General features: G+C 41.8%; 1 protein-coding gene across 7 annotated transcripts in view; it reads right to left on the reverse strand.

Moving 5' to 3' along the window:
* Window positions 1-13,013, reverse strand: part of LOC148038009 (ARM repeat superfamily protein) — a 144,986-nt gene that overhangs the window by 93,991 nt on the left and 37,982 nt on the right. For 6 of the 7 annotated variants that reach the window (XM_087667899.1, XM_087667891.1, XM_087667903.1 and 3 more), the window contains exons 6-11: window positions 2,827-3,027; window positions 2,613-2,679; window positions 1,607-2,003; window positions 1,376-1,523; window positions 1,046-1,218; window positions 755-854 (exon numbers count right to left, since the gene is read on the reverse strand). In XM_087667899.1, the coding sequence (XP_087524025.1) occupies window positions 755-854; window positions 1,046-1,218; window positions 1,376-1,523; window positions 1,607-2,003; window positions 2,613-2,679; window positions 2,827-3,027 (1,086 nt within the window). The remainder of the gene's footprint in view (window positions 1-754; window positions 855-1,045; window positions 1,219-1,375; window positions 1,524-1,606; window positions 2,004-2,612; window positions 2,680-2,826; window positions 3,028-13,013) is intronic. The other variant, XM_087667896.1, reaches the window with a different exon arrangement.

Below are 13,013 nucleotides of genomic sequence, written 5' to 3' on the forward strand. Positions count from 1 at the left end.
TAGCCTTTTGAAGAGAGATATTCTTTGTTTCTTAAATGCCAAATACATGTTGCCCCAGATTTCCAGTATCCATAAAATCTGCAGTGGTGTTCTCTTCTTTTTTGTTCTTTTATTTTTGTTTTCTTGCATTCTGTTCATTCTGTTTGATTTGTAATAGATAGAGTAATAGCTTTAAAGACGCTCTTGGAGTTTCACTCATTGAGAGAAAAACTCATTGTTTCTCAGATTGCAAGACAGCGTACTGAAAGATCTAGTGTCACCACAAAGTCAGCAACAAGTGTCTAGAACATACTCTTATGGTATGTTGTTTGTATATTACTTGCTGCAAAGGAGACAATTATGTAGAGTTACAAAAAAGGTCTGGCAAGAAAGTTGAAGTTGACTCACATCCTAACCAGTGAGGTTGCATACTGTAGTAATTAAGCGGCAACTTCTGTCCAAGCCCCAAGCAACAAAACCAACCACTCTAACGTATGGCATCTAGAAAACTCAGCTAGAAACTTTCACTGAAACATTGCAAATAAGTTACCACTGAATAAGGAGATTCTAAATAGGATGAGAATTGATTGATGAAACAACCTTATGTTTTAAATAATCGTGATTATTCTAATCATTTATCCAGTCTGTGTTCAAACATGAAAAACAAGGCAAAAAATAAAAGAAACTTTGAGATTTACCAAAATTGACTAAACATGGAAGTTTGAACTGAGAAGCAGAATAACTGTTATAAATCAAAAACAGTGAAACTTTTCACCTTGCTGACCCACTGCCCCAGTAGCCATGCCACCCTTCGTCTGAGAATGCGAGCATTTGGCTGTCTATTACTAAGGTCTTGTGCAAGAGTACTTCTGTACCTAGCTCAATCCAAGAAGAGAGAAATTTGCAATCTCAAAATGCATTGAAATGCATGGTAATCTCTGGATTAACAAAAAAAATGCAGAAAACCTCTTAGTGTTTCTAGTTTCTTGCCACATTAGCAGTCAAAATCTCCTCTTACACAAAATTAAATGGTCAATATTTCACCTCAGTTGGCAGAAACACTTACCAAGTTTCAAAATCAATCAAATCATGGAGATCATAATTTGCAACTCCAACAGCATTGTATGCAGCTTCCTTCAACAGATATTTTTCTGTGATTTCAACCTCTGCAGTTGAAGCTAACGGAGGGCAGTTGTCAGAAGCCTCTTTCAAGATTTGAACAACCAAAGGGGCTAATATCTGCTTATCAAAACAAAATACAGTTAGAAATACGATCAGCTTTGATAGGCACATAACTACGTACAAGCTTTGAAAACACCCCCCAATTTATAATGCTGACAGGATCCAAAAAATGTTTTTGAAGTGTTAAAAGCAATATCTGCCAATTTTTTAGTACCTCACGGTAGTTTTCAAAGAGAGTGAGGTACAATGACTCAGCACACGGACGCAGCTTATCTTTCCATTGGACCATGTCCTGCTCATGATAAAAAGTTTCTGGATCATGTGCCCACTCCTCAAGGTCAGCCGCAGTGAGAGAGAAGTATCTGGACAGTGAATACCAACCCAAATTAAGAAAACGATAGGTGGTGTTAAATCATAACACTGTAAATTTAAGTGAACTGACTACCTTCGAACTAAAACATCACAGAGTGATAGGACACGTTTGTTATCAAGAAGAGACTTCAAAACTCCCTCTGCCTTTTTGGCCAGGTTTTCCTTTGCTTCAGTAACTGTTGCAGTTGTTTGACCCATCACACGGCCTGTGCCTATCACTCGGTATTCTAGGCATTGCAGTACAGTTTGAACAAATATCATACACTGGATAAGGAATTGCTCAAATGAGTCTCTGTAGTTTTGTGGTTCTGTAACCATTCGATAGCAAAAGTCTAACACAGCAGGAAGAACTGTATTATCTGTAAACGTATACGGATGTACAGTTTGAACTTCAACAAGAGTTTTCATCAGCTTCAGACATGCAGTGTCAAGAAAACCACGAAGAGGATGGCCTTCTTGCAGTGCAGATCCTACAGTCAAAATTCCAGGGAAAAACATCAGGCAAGTTTTGTCTTGACAGACTATGATTTGATGGATGCCTACACCAAGCTTTTTTGCAAAATAGCAATGCAGGTCATGTTAGATGCGCCATCTAAGAATTAACCATTTGAAACACTCAGAAAAGCAGCTAGTCCTAAGAAATATCTTCACTCAATGTGTGATCCTCTGTGAGCAACGCGGGTCATACTACATGTACTTTCTAATAATCAACTATTTGAAAAACTCAGAAAAACAGGTAGACAAACAAAACATATTTACATCAACACGTGACCCTCTCAAGCAAGATTAAGTGTGCTCTCCTTCCCACTTTTTTAAAAAGAAAATACATCTCAGCCCTTCAATGGGCATAATATGTGTGAGCCCAGTAACCCCTCTAGTCCTTTCAACTTTTGTGAATATTATCATAAGAATAGTTGGCAGCAAACTATTCCATTATCTAGCTGCCAAACTCTTTCTTATAATATTGACCAAAAGAACACATGCCAGCTTTCGTTCAACCGGGAAGAGACATCACACGAACATGGCATTGGTAATTCAACGTCTCTGGGAAACAATAAATCCAAGGCAGGTCTACTCACTGAATCCTAAAAATAATTTTATTTCTTCAAGAAACTGTGGAGACGCTTGCTTGACAGCAGAAACCTCCTGTAACACACAAACATGCTGTGAATATACATAAACATGGATCTAAACTTGAGAAAGAATCTACAGTAATTCAAGACGGACTACAAACTTTTTCTTTAAAAATGGTCAATGACATTTCATCAACATCCAAATACATCAGCCAAGTACCTGAACAGACTTTGCATCACTTGGAAAACCAAATTTAAGCATTCGACGCAACACCTTTAAGCAAAGAAGCCAGCGCTCACAAACAAGCCTTGTGTCAGGAGGCAGAATGCCAGTTTCCAAAAAGCTTGTAAAATCCTTCATGAGCCGTTGAGAATCTTCATGCCAATGATACCAGGTATACTCAAACAGTTGAGATGTGATCTGCATATCAACATCAAAGAAACTTCACCAGAATTCATCATAGTTAACAAGACTTGATTCTATTAATAAGCACGGCTAGTAAGAAAAAATCAAGCTATGTGTTGTCCAACAAGATAAAGGTGCCAATGGAGATTACATAGCTGATCTTTAATTTAATAAGCATATTATGATTGAGCAAGTTTACTATTCTTAAGTATAATCAAGGTTCACATGGAATATAGACAATATCTAAATTTAGGCTCAAGCTCCCCTGTGAAGGAGCTAGTAAACTCAAAGATGGAATGACATCAATGAATGTGCACAATGAACAAACAGAGTATAGGAGATGAATACAATGGATGCTCAAGGAGCAAGAGGTGTCCACTCAGGTCTTTGTATATTGATGAGCAGTCCTAGAGATGTTGGAATACGTCATACTCCAACGGATCACAAATGCAAGGAGGTAGCCATCACTTGATGGAGGAAGGGGAAGAATCACTGAGTCAGTTGCATGGCAGATATGGACAATCCAAATTATAGCTGTTTTTGGCTGCAAGATGTCACGGTGTTGAGCTGAAAATGCATTACGAACTGATTAGCTCTTTAAAACACCCCCAAAAAATGTAAAGTACCAAAAGTCTCATTAAACCATGCGCAATCCTAGAGAGTTTCTATGTCCCATAAGCAAATCCCTAATTTGGGAGGATTCTTCCACATCTATAAATAAACAGCCTGCCCACCATTCATCCCAACCTTGTTTGCAGGTTTCCACCTTCAACACCTCCTCCAGTGGCTGTCCAGCCCTTGCAGACTGCTGCCATATCATCATCAGCCCCTAGCGCCTATTCACTGCTACTCACTGTTCCCAGCTGCTGGTGACTGATCATACAGCCCCACAAAGCTGCATTTTCAGGTTCTGCACGCCACCCTGCTGTTCAGCCATCTCCTGCACATCAGCCAGCTGGCATTTTCATCAGTGCAGGCTGTTTGGCATCCAACATACCTTCCTCAGCTGCCACCCTGTTGCCTGCAAAGGTGACAAAGTACAATGCTACTGGGACAAGTGAAGGGGATCCTGAAGTGGGCACAACAGGGGTGGTGCAAACTATATCCAAAGATGGAGCAGCCATCTATCGGAGGATTAGACCAGCCGAAACGATGGAAGTAATCTGCCATAATAGCAATCCTCACACATGACCAACATGATTGCAGATACATAAGTCCGAGTCAAAAATAAATGCATCATGAGTCCGCCACATGTGCCAAAGAACGTCCATCACAAAAACTGAAAGAGACAAGGATGATGGGGCTGTAACATAGCTGTGGATGGCATCGTGCCCAAAACCCAAGAACAGAGGGCTGTCCCACTGAGATGTCATAGAGGTCCATACTGAAAAAATGAAGTCCCAAATCTATCTTGCAACCGGGCAAGAAATAAAAAGATGCGCAACGGTTTCATCACATGCGGTACAAAAGATACATCTACCACAAGGGATCTTGCAACCACGCAGCACATCCCCTATGGAAAGACCACTGATAAGAAATCTTCATGTACAAGCTTTCCCCTGACAAGGAAGCTTGGACTTCCATAGTTGTAGCAGTTGATCATGCCACTTAGCTCTACTGTCAAACATAGACCAGGCTTATTTGCTTTCTCAGTCACCCATCTCTAATCCTCCACCATTTCATGGTAAATCTGACTAAGCTGACCATTTCTGAAAATCCACTGGTTTCACAAAAGCCCAATCCAACCTTGGGGATGAAGGCTGAAAAGCAAGAAAAGGGGAAAGCTGCCGAAGCTGGTCCTCCAAAGTCACCCGAATCATCTTGTATCCATGAGGCACCTAGAAGTTAAACTTATCCCTCTCCATGTTTTGCTCTTCTCCATGTGCTACTTTGGTGAATCAAGCAACCTAGATAAGGCCAAAAACTCATCTTGCAACAAATTAGCTTCCTTTCTAGAATCAAGGGGGTGCCAAACAGTGGAGAGGAGAATCTCCTACCATGAGGCAATCAAGTAGAAAAGAAGGAAAGACTGTGGAGTTCTAAATGCCTATGTCAAATTCAATGCATCCCACCAAGAGGCTTGGATAGTAGTGCAACCATGCGTCTCCTCAACAAAAGACCTAGCAATGTCTATGCAAGGATGATGTTGTACACAAAGATTGCAAGAGGGCCAACTACAATGCTGTCATATGAATCTCGACATCCAACAATGCAACATCACCCTAACGTTTCATCGTAGTAACATGCTCCCAAGACACCCACACTTGACCTAGACAATTTTCCTACTTGTAGATCGCACTTGGAGAGGCTAGCCTTGGGATTCCCAATGCATGAACTTTTCATGAACATTGGAAGACATCCAATCGAGCAAAGCAAGAGGAGCCATATCCACCCTGATGGGATAACCTAAGTGCCGAGTCATCTCTCCTCCAAAAACACCCCCCCCCCCCCAAGCCAACCCAAAGCATGCAAATCACTCTCTATATAGTTGTCAAACTAGGTATACAAGCCCAAAGCCCTCCAAATGGCCATAGCATGATCCAAATTGGATCTCTCAACCTTTAAAAACATAAACGAGATTTCCCCAAATGTTTAGCTCCACTTGAAATAGCTAATCCAATGATCTCGTCATCAATAGCCAATGCATCCAACAAAGAAAGCATTGGATGTATCACTACTGCAAACGGCAAGGGACTAAGGGGGCATCCCTAACGAAGGGAACGAGACAGAGCAATCTCTTCACAAGCCCCCCATTAATCCAAAGCATGCAGATCACTCTTTGTACAATTGATCAAACTAGGTTTCTGTGCATTGATATACAAGCCCAAAGCCCTCCAAATGGCCATAGCATGATCCAAACTGGATCTCTCAACCTTAAGAAGCATAAATGAATCATCAACAAGAGATTTCCCCAAAATTTTAGTCCCACTTGAAAGAGTTAATCCAATGATCTCATCATCACTAGCCAACGCATCCAACAAGGAAAGCATTGGATGTGTTACTACTACAAATGGTAGGGGACTAAGGGGGCCTTCTTGACGAAGGGAACAAGACAGCAATCTCTTCAATCCCCCCTCCCCCAAAAATCTAATGCTATGCATGCCACTACATCAAGACTAATGGTATCAATGAGAGATGTCATGAGAGGACCAAAACCCAAAATAGCCACTAATTGTCGACCTGTATGTTGTCACCTGCACCACAAGGACCTTGGGCTGCTATCACCTGTACTTGGAGGGCTCCAAATTGATATCACCTATTGAGCTAAAACATGCTTTATAGCTGATTAGCATCTTTAAATTGTCTCAAAAAACGCTTAATTAATGAAAAACGAAAAAGTGGTACGTAGTTCAAGAGAGTTTCAGTGGTCCCCCAAAACCCTAACTTTTTGGAGCACCTTTCAACATCTACAAATAAACAAGCTGTAAAATATTACACGGCGCAGCGAACAGAATCTGAGAAAGAGATAGAGAGTACACAACAGATAAGAGGAGAATCAGTAAATTCTTTAACTCCAAACAACTGATACAAAGATGGCTCTGTCCACCCGTGCGCTTCCACTGAGTGAAGCTTAGATGGCGATCTAGACAGAAGATAGGTGAAGAGCTTAAGGCTAGCTGGAACAACAACTCTGACTGGGTGAAAGATGAGTGTGAGATGGCTGCGAAGGGGTTTAGCTTTTATAGCCCGCGAAGGTCGTTAGGTCGGCCTGCTGACCGACCTACCATATGAGCCTCCACTAGTCGGCCAGGGAATATTCCAGGGAATATTCCCTTTACCTTCGGGCCGGGGGCGCTGCCCCCGGACCCCCGCCAGGGGGGCCGCTGGCCCCCCTGGGACCCCCCAGCCAGGGGCCGCTTCCGCGGCCCCCGGACCCCACAATAGGGGCCCCTTTTAACTCCCTTACCACGCAACTCAATGCAATGTGCCTCGAGTTGCTACCAGCTTAACCACTCCGTCTAACCCAAAGATTAGACCCACAACAGTCACCTTTTTGCCATCCGGTCACATAGACCTCATCTGATATACAAGTCAGGACTCAACCAATGTCCGGGCTCACATTTGGCTTCTCCTCATAATGGGGGCCTTACAACTTTGAGCACCATGGATCATTGGTAGCACCTAATGAGGGTGGGGCATTGATCATATCTAACACAAGCAACCCACCATTCAATCTCATCCCCATTTGTACAAGTTCTCACTCTCTGCTACGTTAAGTCTATCTACCATCGCCAACCCACAAACCGCTTCCTCTTGCCTACGTTCAACACTCAATCAACAAGGCGACAAGTGACAACCCTCCCTCTCCATCACGTATCAGCGTGCAATCTGCATTTGCGCCTTTTCTCCTTCAGGTGGCAACTGTCGAACATCTCCTTCCTACCGACGGCCCTCCTACATGTGCATTTGCAGCTTTCTACCGCCGCCCTCTACTTAGGCATCTTCCACAACTATCGCCTCAGTCTTCCGACCCTCCAGTGATTGATCAACATTTAGTTTTTTCCTTATCTTCTGCATCCCAACTAGTGGTCACAACACTTCGGATCCATCTCTGGTGGACGTCACTCTCCGACACTCCATCACTTTGCCCCTGGGCATTCTGTACACTCTTGCATTCATTTACAGCATTCATTCACTTCAGAGTTTCTTCTCTTTGTATTTGTCTTTCTATTTGAGTTTTGAGTTTTGAGTTTTACATTTGTGTTTTGCATTTAGGGTTTTGCTTGTCTCCCCATCTGAGTCTTTGTGTTTCAGTCTTGGTTGTACATGCTATGTTTCCTCATTGCAAGCCCTAGCATATCTTCACATGGTATCAAAGCTGGTGCTCTTCTAAAGAGTATCTTACGGTGATTGTGGAGTGGAGACTAGTCTTGTGCAAGGCTCACACGCAACTTCAAACTCACTCATAATGTCTCAAGCACCTTCTTCTACGGATCCTAGACGCCCTATCAAGCTTCTCCATCATTGAAGGCTCTGAGAAGGCATCATGGTCTCAAGGAGGAGGTAGACACACCTTCACCTTTACCATCTTCTTTTCGTTTTGGTCATCTTACAAATGAAGAGTTTGAGGAGTATTTGCACATCACGTACAGTCAAGTTTACACCCCTCCAACGAGTGCTACTACTCCATCTGGACCAATTGGTGAGACCAACCATCTCCTTGATCTTGGAAGGACCATGACATTCCGCATACTCCGCGATCCATCTTCTTCATCACGGCCATGCCTTATGTCATGTTCATATAATGCTTTTGAGTCATATGAGCCAAAACCCTCTTCTATTTCTCCTTTTAATGTGTAGGATTGGGATGGCTTTCAGTATGTTGTTTTTAATAGATGAGACTTTTGAAGCGAATACCCTTCATCAAGTATATGATATATCTCTACCATCTGTTTCTAATCTGCTGTATGATCAAAAACTGTTGTGTTTGCTGCTGATACCATTGACCTGCTCAGTGCTGACCTCAAATCTGCAATCGTCAACTGCTAGTGCCATTAGACTGTCAGTGTTTTTCTGTTTCAGCCATCACCTACATGGCCATGTGTCACCCAGATCTGCATTTTGCTGTTCCAGCCCATCAACCAACTGCCACCTCATTAAGCGATCAGCATTTTGTTGATTCTGCCACCAACTGCTCCATTAGACACTGATCCAGCCTCTCTTGAGCTGCATTTGCTGCCTGACATCTTTGGAGGCTATCTACTACGATTTGGGATCCATCACAATACAATACACTCTCTTGCTCATACTCTTTGCCCTGGCCCTAGAGATACAGGAGTTCGAGGGTTAGTATTTCACATTTGCATTGTGTGTTTGCTACATTGAGCACTGTGTATATTCAATATTCATTATTGATTCATTATCTTCTTTAGTGTTTATTTTTTCTTAGTTATCCTAACCCTAAATGCGTTCTATATCAGTTTGTGCTTTATCGTACGATTGTGTTTGTTATCTGTAGGAGAGTATTTATTTACACCCCTCTAGTGAAATGTGGAAGAAGTGGCACCTGATATTGTGAAATCTTCATGTTAAGGAACTCTAGAGAACGCACTCATGCACAATGCATATCAATCTTCACAATATCTAACCTAATAAATCAAGCTTGCTCCATATGAGTGAGATCTAAATGTGAGCAATACAATGTATACTAATAGCGACAAAAGTGCATCCATCTGTAAACCATGTATCCCAAACCACGACTACATCTTTGTATAGTAATAACATGTATCTCACTCTCTGCCAACTCCTTGGAGGAAGTCAATACTAATCGCAAATATTTAAGCCTAGGAAGCTTTCATATCTGCTATAAGCAAGTCACCAACTAGTATAGGGTCTCCATAACCATGGGTGTTGCTCCCATCTTTGTTTTAAAAAGATATCACAAGGTATGAATGGTTTGCTCCAAATCATACAAGCAATCATCATCAGTAATGGCCTCTCGAGGACTCGTACCACATCTTTTTCCATAGACCACAACTCTATCAAGACCCATATAGTAAGAATGAGATAGCCAATCTATATAAACAACCACAATTTGGTCCAAGGTCTCAAGAACTAAACAAGTGTGCACCTCCCGCAATGCTCCAAGGGTTGCATTGCCTCTATCCAACCCCATAGCTACTACATTTCATAATGAAAATGTAGATCTGGTGAATATAACCCCAAGTATACATAGGAGCTAGCATACTCAATCACATCCCCTTAGGGCAAACTAATGACTCATTGCAGTCAACCAAGCTTGTGTGGTATTTGAACACTATCAACTTGGTCTTCTCAAGATTTACTCTCATTTCTCCATTCATGCAAAAAACATGCAATGCATCCATGCATATATGGTTTGCTTCTTTCCCAAGAGTGGGACACATGACCTCAACCTTTTGTATAGGTGTCATTTCTACTTTCTAACCATATCACTCCATTGTGCGGTTTCCTTGATTTTGGTTTATGTTTCTTCAATCATTTTCGACTACGAGTTGATTTCTTTCTATACATACACGTGAATATCCCACATTCCATCATAAAAAATGCATTATAAGCAGTTACTTGGAGCAGCAAAAAGCAATCTACAGTTGCTTTGTCGAGTACAGAGACTGAGTATAGAGGTGCTGCTGTTGCAGCATGTAAGGTAGTATGGCTGCAAAAGTTATTGGCTGATTTAGATGTGCAGGTGGAAGGTCCAGTTGTCATTTACTGTGACAACATGAGTAGTATACAGTTAGCTAGGAACCCTGTGTTCCATGCCAGGACAAAACATATTGAGGTACACTACCACTTTGTGAGAGAGAAGGTACTAGCAGGTGAGATTGATTTGGTGTATGTCAGCACACAGGATCAGATAGCTGACATCTTCACGAAGCATTGGGTACAGAGAAGCTTCAAAAGTTTCGAAGCTTACTTGGAGTTGTAGAGATGCAGTTGAGCTTAAGGGGGAGTGTTGAGATGACATGCTCAACACATGCGGACATTAATGATGGACCACCTGGTTAGATGGGTCCACACATCTACACTTGCACGTCGGTGGTTATTATGACTCTCACATGGCCACTGACTCATTACTTATTATATTCAGTGTGTTACACCTATTTACAGCTGGCATAGTTATAGCGCCAGTCGACTAGTGTAGTCGGTTATGCATTGTTTGACTTAGTAGGCCACTTTCCTTTATGTTGTATCATTAGCTCTTAGAAACAGCCCCGAAACTCAAATTTACCCTACTTTTATTAAAAAGAAATGTGATCCTCAAAAGTATCTCACCAAATCACCAAGTCTCTCTCTCTTTCTATTTCTTTGTTATGGACGCAAGTAGAACCTTTCTTCAAAATAAGTAAAACCTGAGCTTAAGAAATCCCCCTACTAGATTCAAGAAGATTCCTTGCTTAGATCCTTTGCTTTTGAAAAACAAGTTACCCTTGTGCCTAAGTAGCCCTTACGCTTGCATGCATCAAGACCATTACCTATTTTGCTCCAAACCCAGCCACAAATGGCTACCAAATCATTGCCAACGTGGACTATTGTAGCACAAATCAAGCCTCAATGGCTCCAATTTTTGCTACTCAATCATAGTAACCAAATATATGTTGTCCTGACGAAATGCGAAATCCCTAAAACCAATGAAACTTTTCATTTCATTTCACAAAACGGAGTTGTGAGACGAAACTTTAAAGGTGAATTTTTAATCCCAAAAAAAAAAAAGCTTCTGGAGCACATTTAGTCCCAAACCATCCTGCGGTTTATCCAAAGACTTTTGTTGTGTTTTCTCCTCTCACTCACAGACTCCGCAGCCTTGGCCCATTTCATCTCGACATGTTCGTGCCTCCCCAACCTATTTGCCTATAGTTGCTTGTAGCCGTAGCCTTCTCCTCCATTGCTTTCTCCTTCAGCCACCTCTTTCTCCATCGCTCTCTCCTTCTCCTACTCCATCGCTTTTTACTTTCCCATCTCTTTCTACCCCTCTTTCTACTCTTTCTCCTCCATCTCTTTCTACTCCACCATCTCTTTCTCCTCTTCTATCTCTTTTGTCTTCCAAGTTCTATCTCTACCCCTTTCTCATTCTTCTCCCCATACTTGCCATTCCTTCTTCATCTCATTCTTCTTTGCCTTAAGGCTTCAAAGTTCAAATTGGATTTTTCATGGCTCCTCACAAGGATTTTACCTAAGATGTTTGGGAGGATACCTTGTTCATCCATCACTATGGAACATCCGGAACCAAAATTATGGTTTGTAAGGTTTATAAAGACACATTGCAGGGGAGTTCCACCCAGACGAGAGCACATTTCACATTGACCATGAGCAAGGGTAAACGTGGCTGCAAGAGAGTACCCGAGGGTATTTTTTTAACACATGGCGGCACACAAGCAAAATCGACTGAGGTGCGCTCACTCTTAAGAAGGCCATTGACCTCACAACAAATTGAAAAAGAATGGAAAGAGGCAAAGAGGAATCACATGAGTGGAGGTGGAAACTCAAGTGGAGCAAGACAGAATGATGAGAAAGACACTCCAAACACTTCCCATATGCCAACAAGTACACGAGCATCACAACCATCCAATGGTGCGATTGGTGTGTCTTCACCGGCAGATTCCATTCCAATTAATCATGAGGTAGCATGTACACTTGCTAATACTAGTTCTTCTCTTGTGTGTGAGGGTATTTCTCTTATTGGTGAGGACACATCTCTACTTACTAGGCCCTCGCAAGGCTTGGCAAGCCAATCAAGAAAGAGGGGTAGAGAACGCAACTAAAGCACCTTCCAAGCACGCTTTGCTCCAAGGCTAAATCAAGAGGCCCACTTAGGTAAGCATAGGTTCTTCTACCAATGCAACCTTGCATTCAACATTGCTTAAGCGCCAACCTATAATAAGTTTTATAATGTATTAGCTGCCATAGTTGCAACAGGAGCTATTGACTTATATCTTATTAGCTCAAAGTCTCTAAGGACCATTCTCAAGTGACGTACATTCAAAATGAATTAACTAGATTGAAGTCATGTTGACATTGATATGGCTACAGCATTGCATCCGATGGATGGAGTGATAGAGTAAGTGGTAAATTGTACTCATTCAATGCTTTTAATTTGCATGCTACTCGTTCTATTTTTAATTTTTAAGTACACAAAGTCAATAATTAGTAGCTGTTGATAACAATTGTTGACTCTTAACACTCGTAGAGATGTAGACACATAATTAATATCTTAGTATCATGTCGTACCAATACCACGTCGTTGCATGTGGCGATGCTTCAACCCTTAGCTTAAGCATTACTAGGGAGTTGATTTACTCTCATATCATGAGAGCCATAGATGAAATCAGGACGCAACATGTGCAAGTCAGAACAAATAATGGCTCAAATCATGCCAAGATGTTTGAGTATGTTGAGAGAGACTATCCCACTATTGTGTGAACTCCAACGCCTTATATTTACTTGATCTCATGATGGAGGGTATGATATCACCTCCTTAGGTGGAGCCAACCTTGGAGAAAGCCTTGCACATAGTCGATTTC

Source organism: Lygodium microphyllum, chromosome 3 (assembly GCF_053477565.2).
Source record: "Lygodium microphyllum isolate KBCC chromosome 3, Lygodium_microphyllum_v1.1.10, whole genome shotgun sequence".
Lineage (NCBI taxonomy): Eukaryota > Viridiplantae > Streptophyta > Polypodiopsida > Schizaeales > Lygodiaceae > Lygodium > Lygodium microphyllum.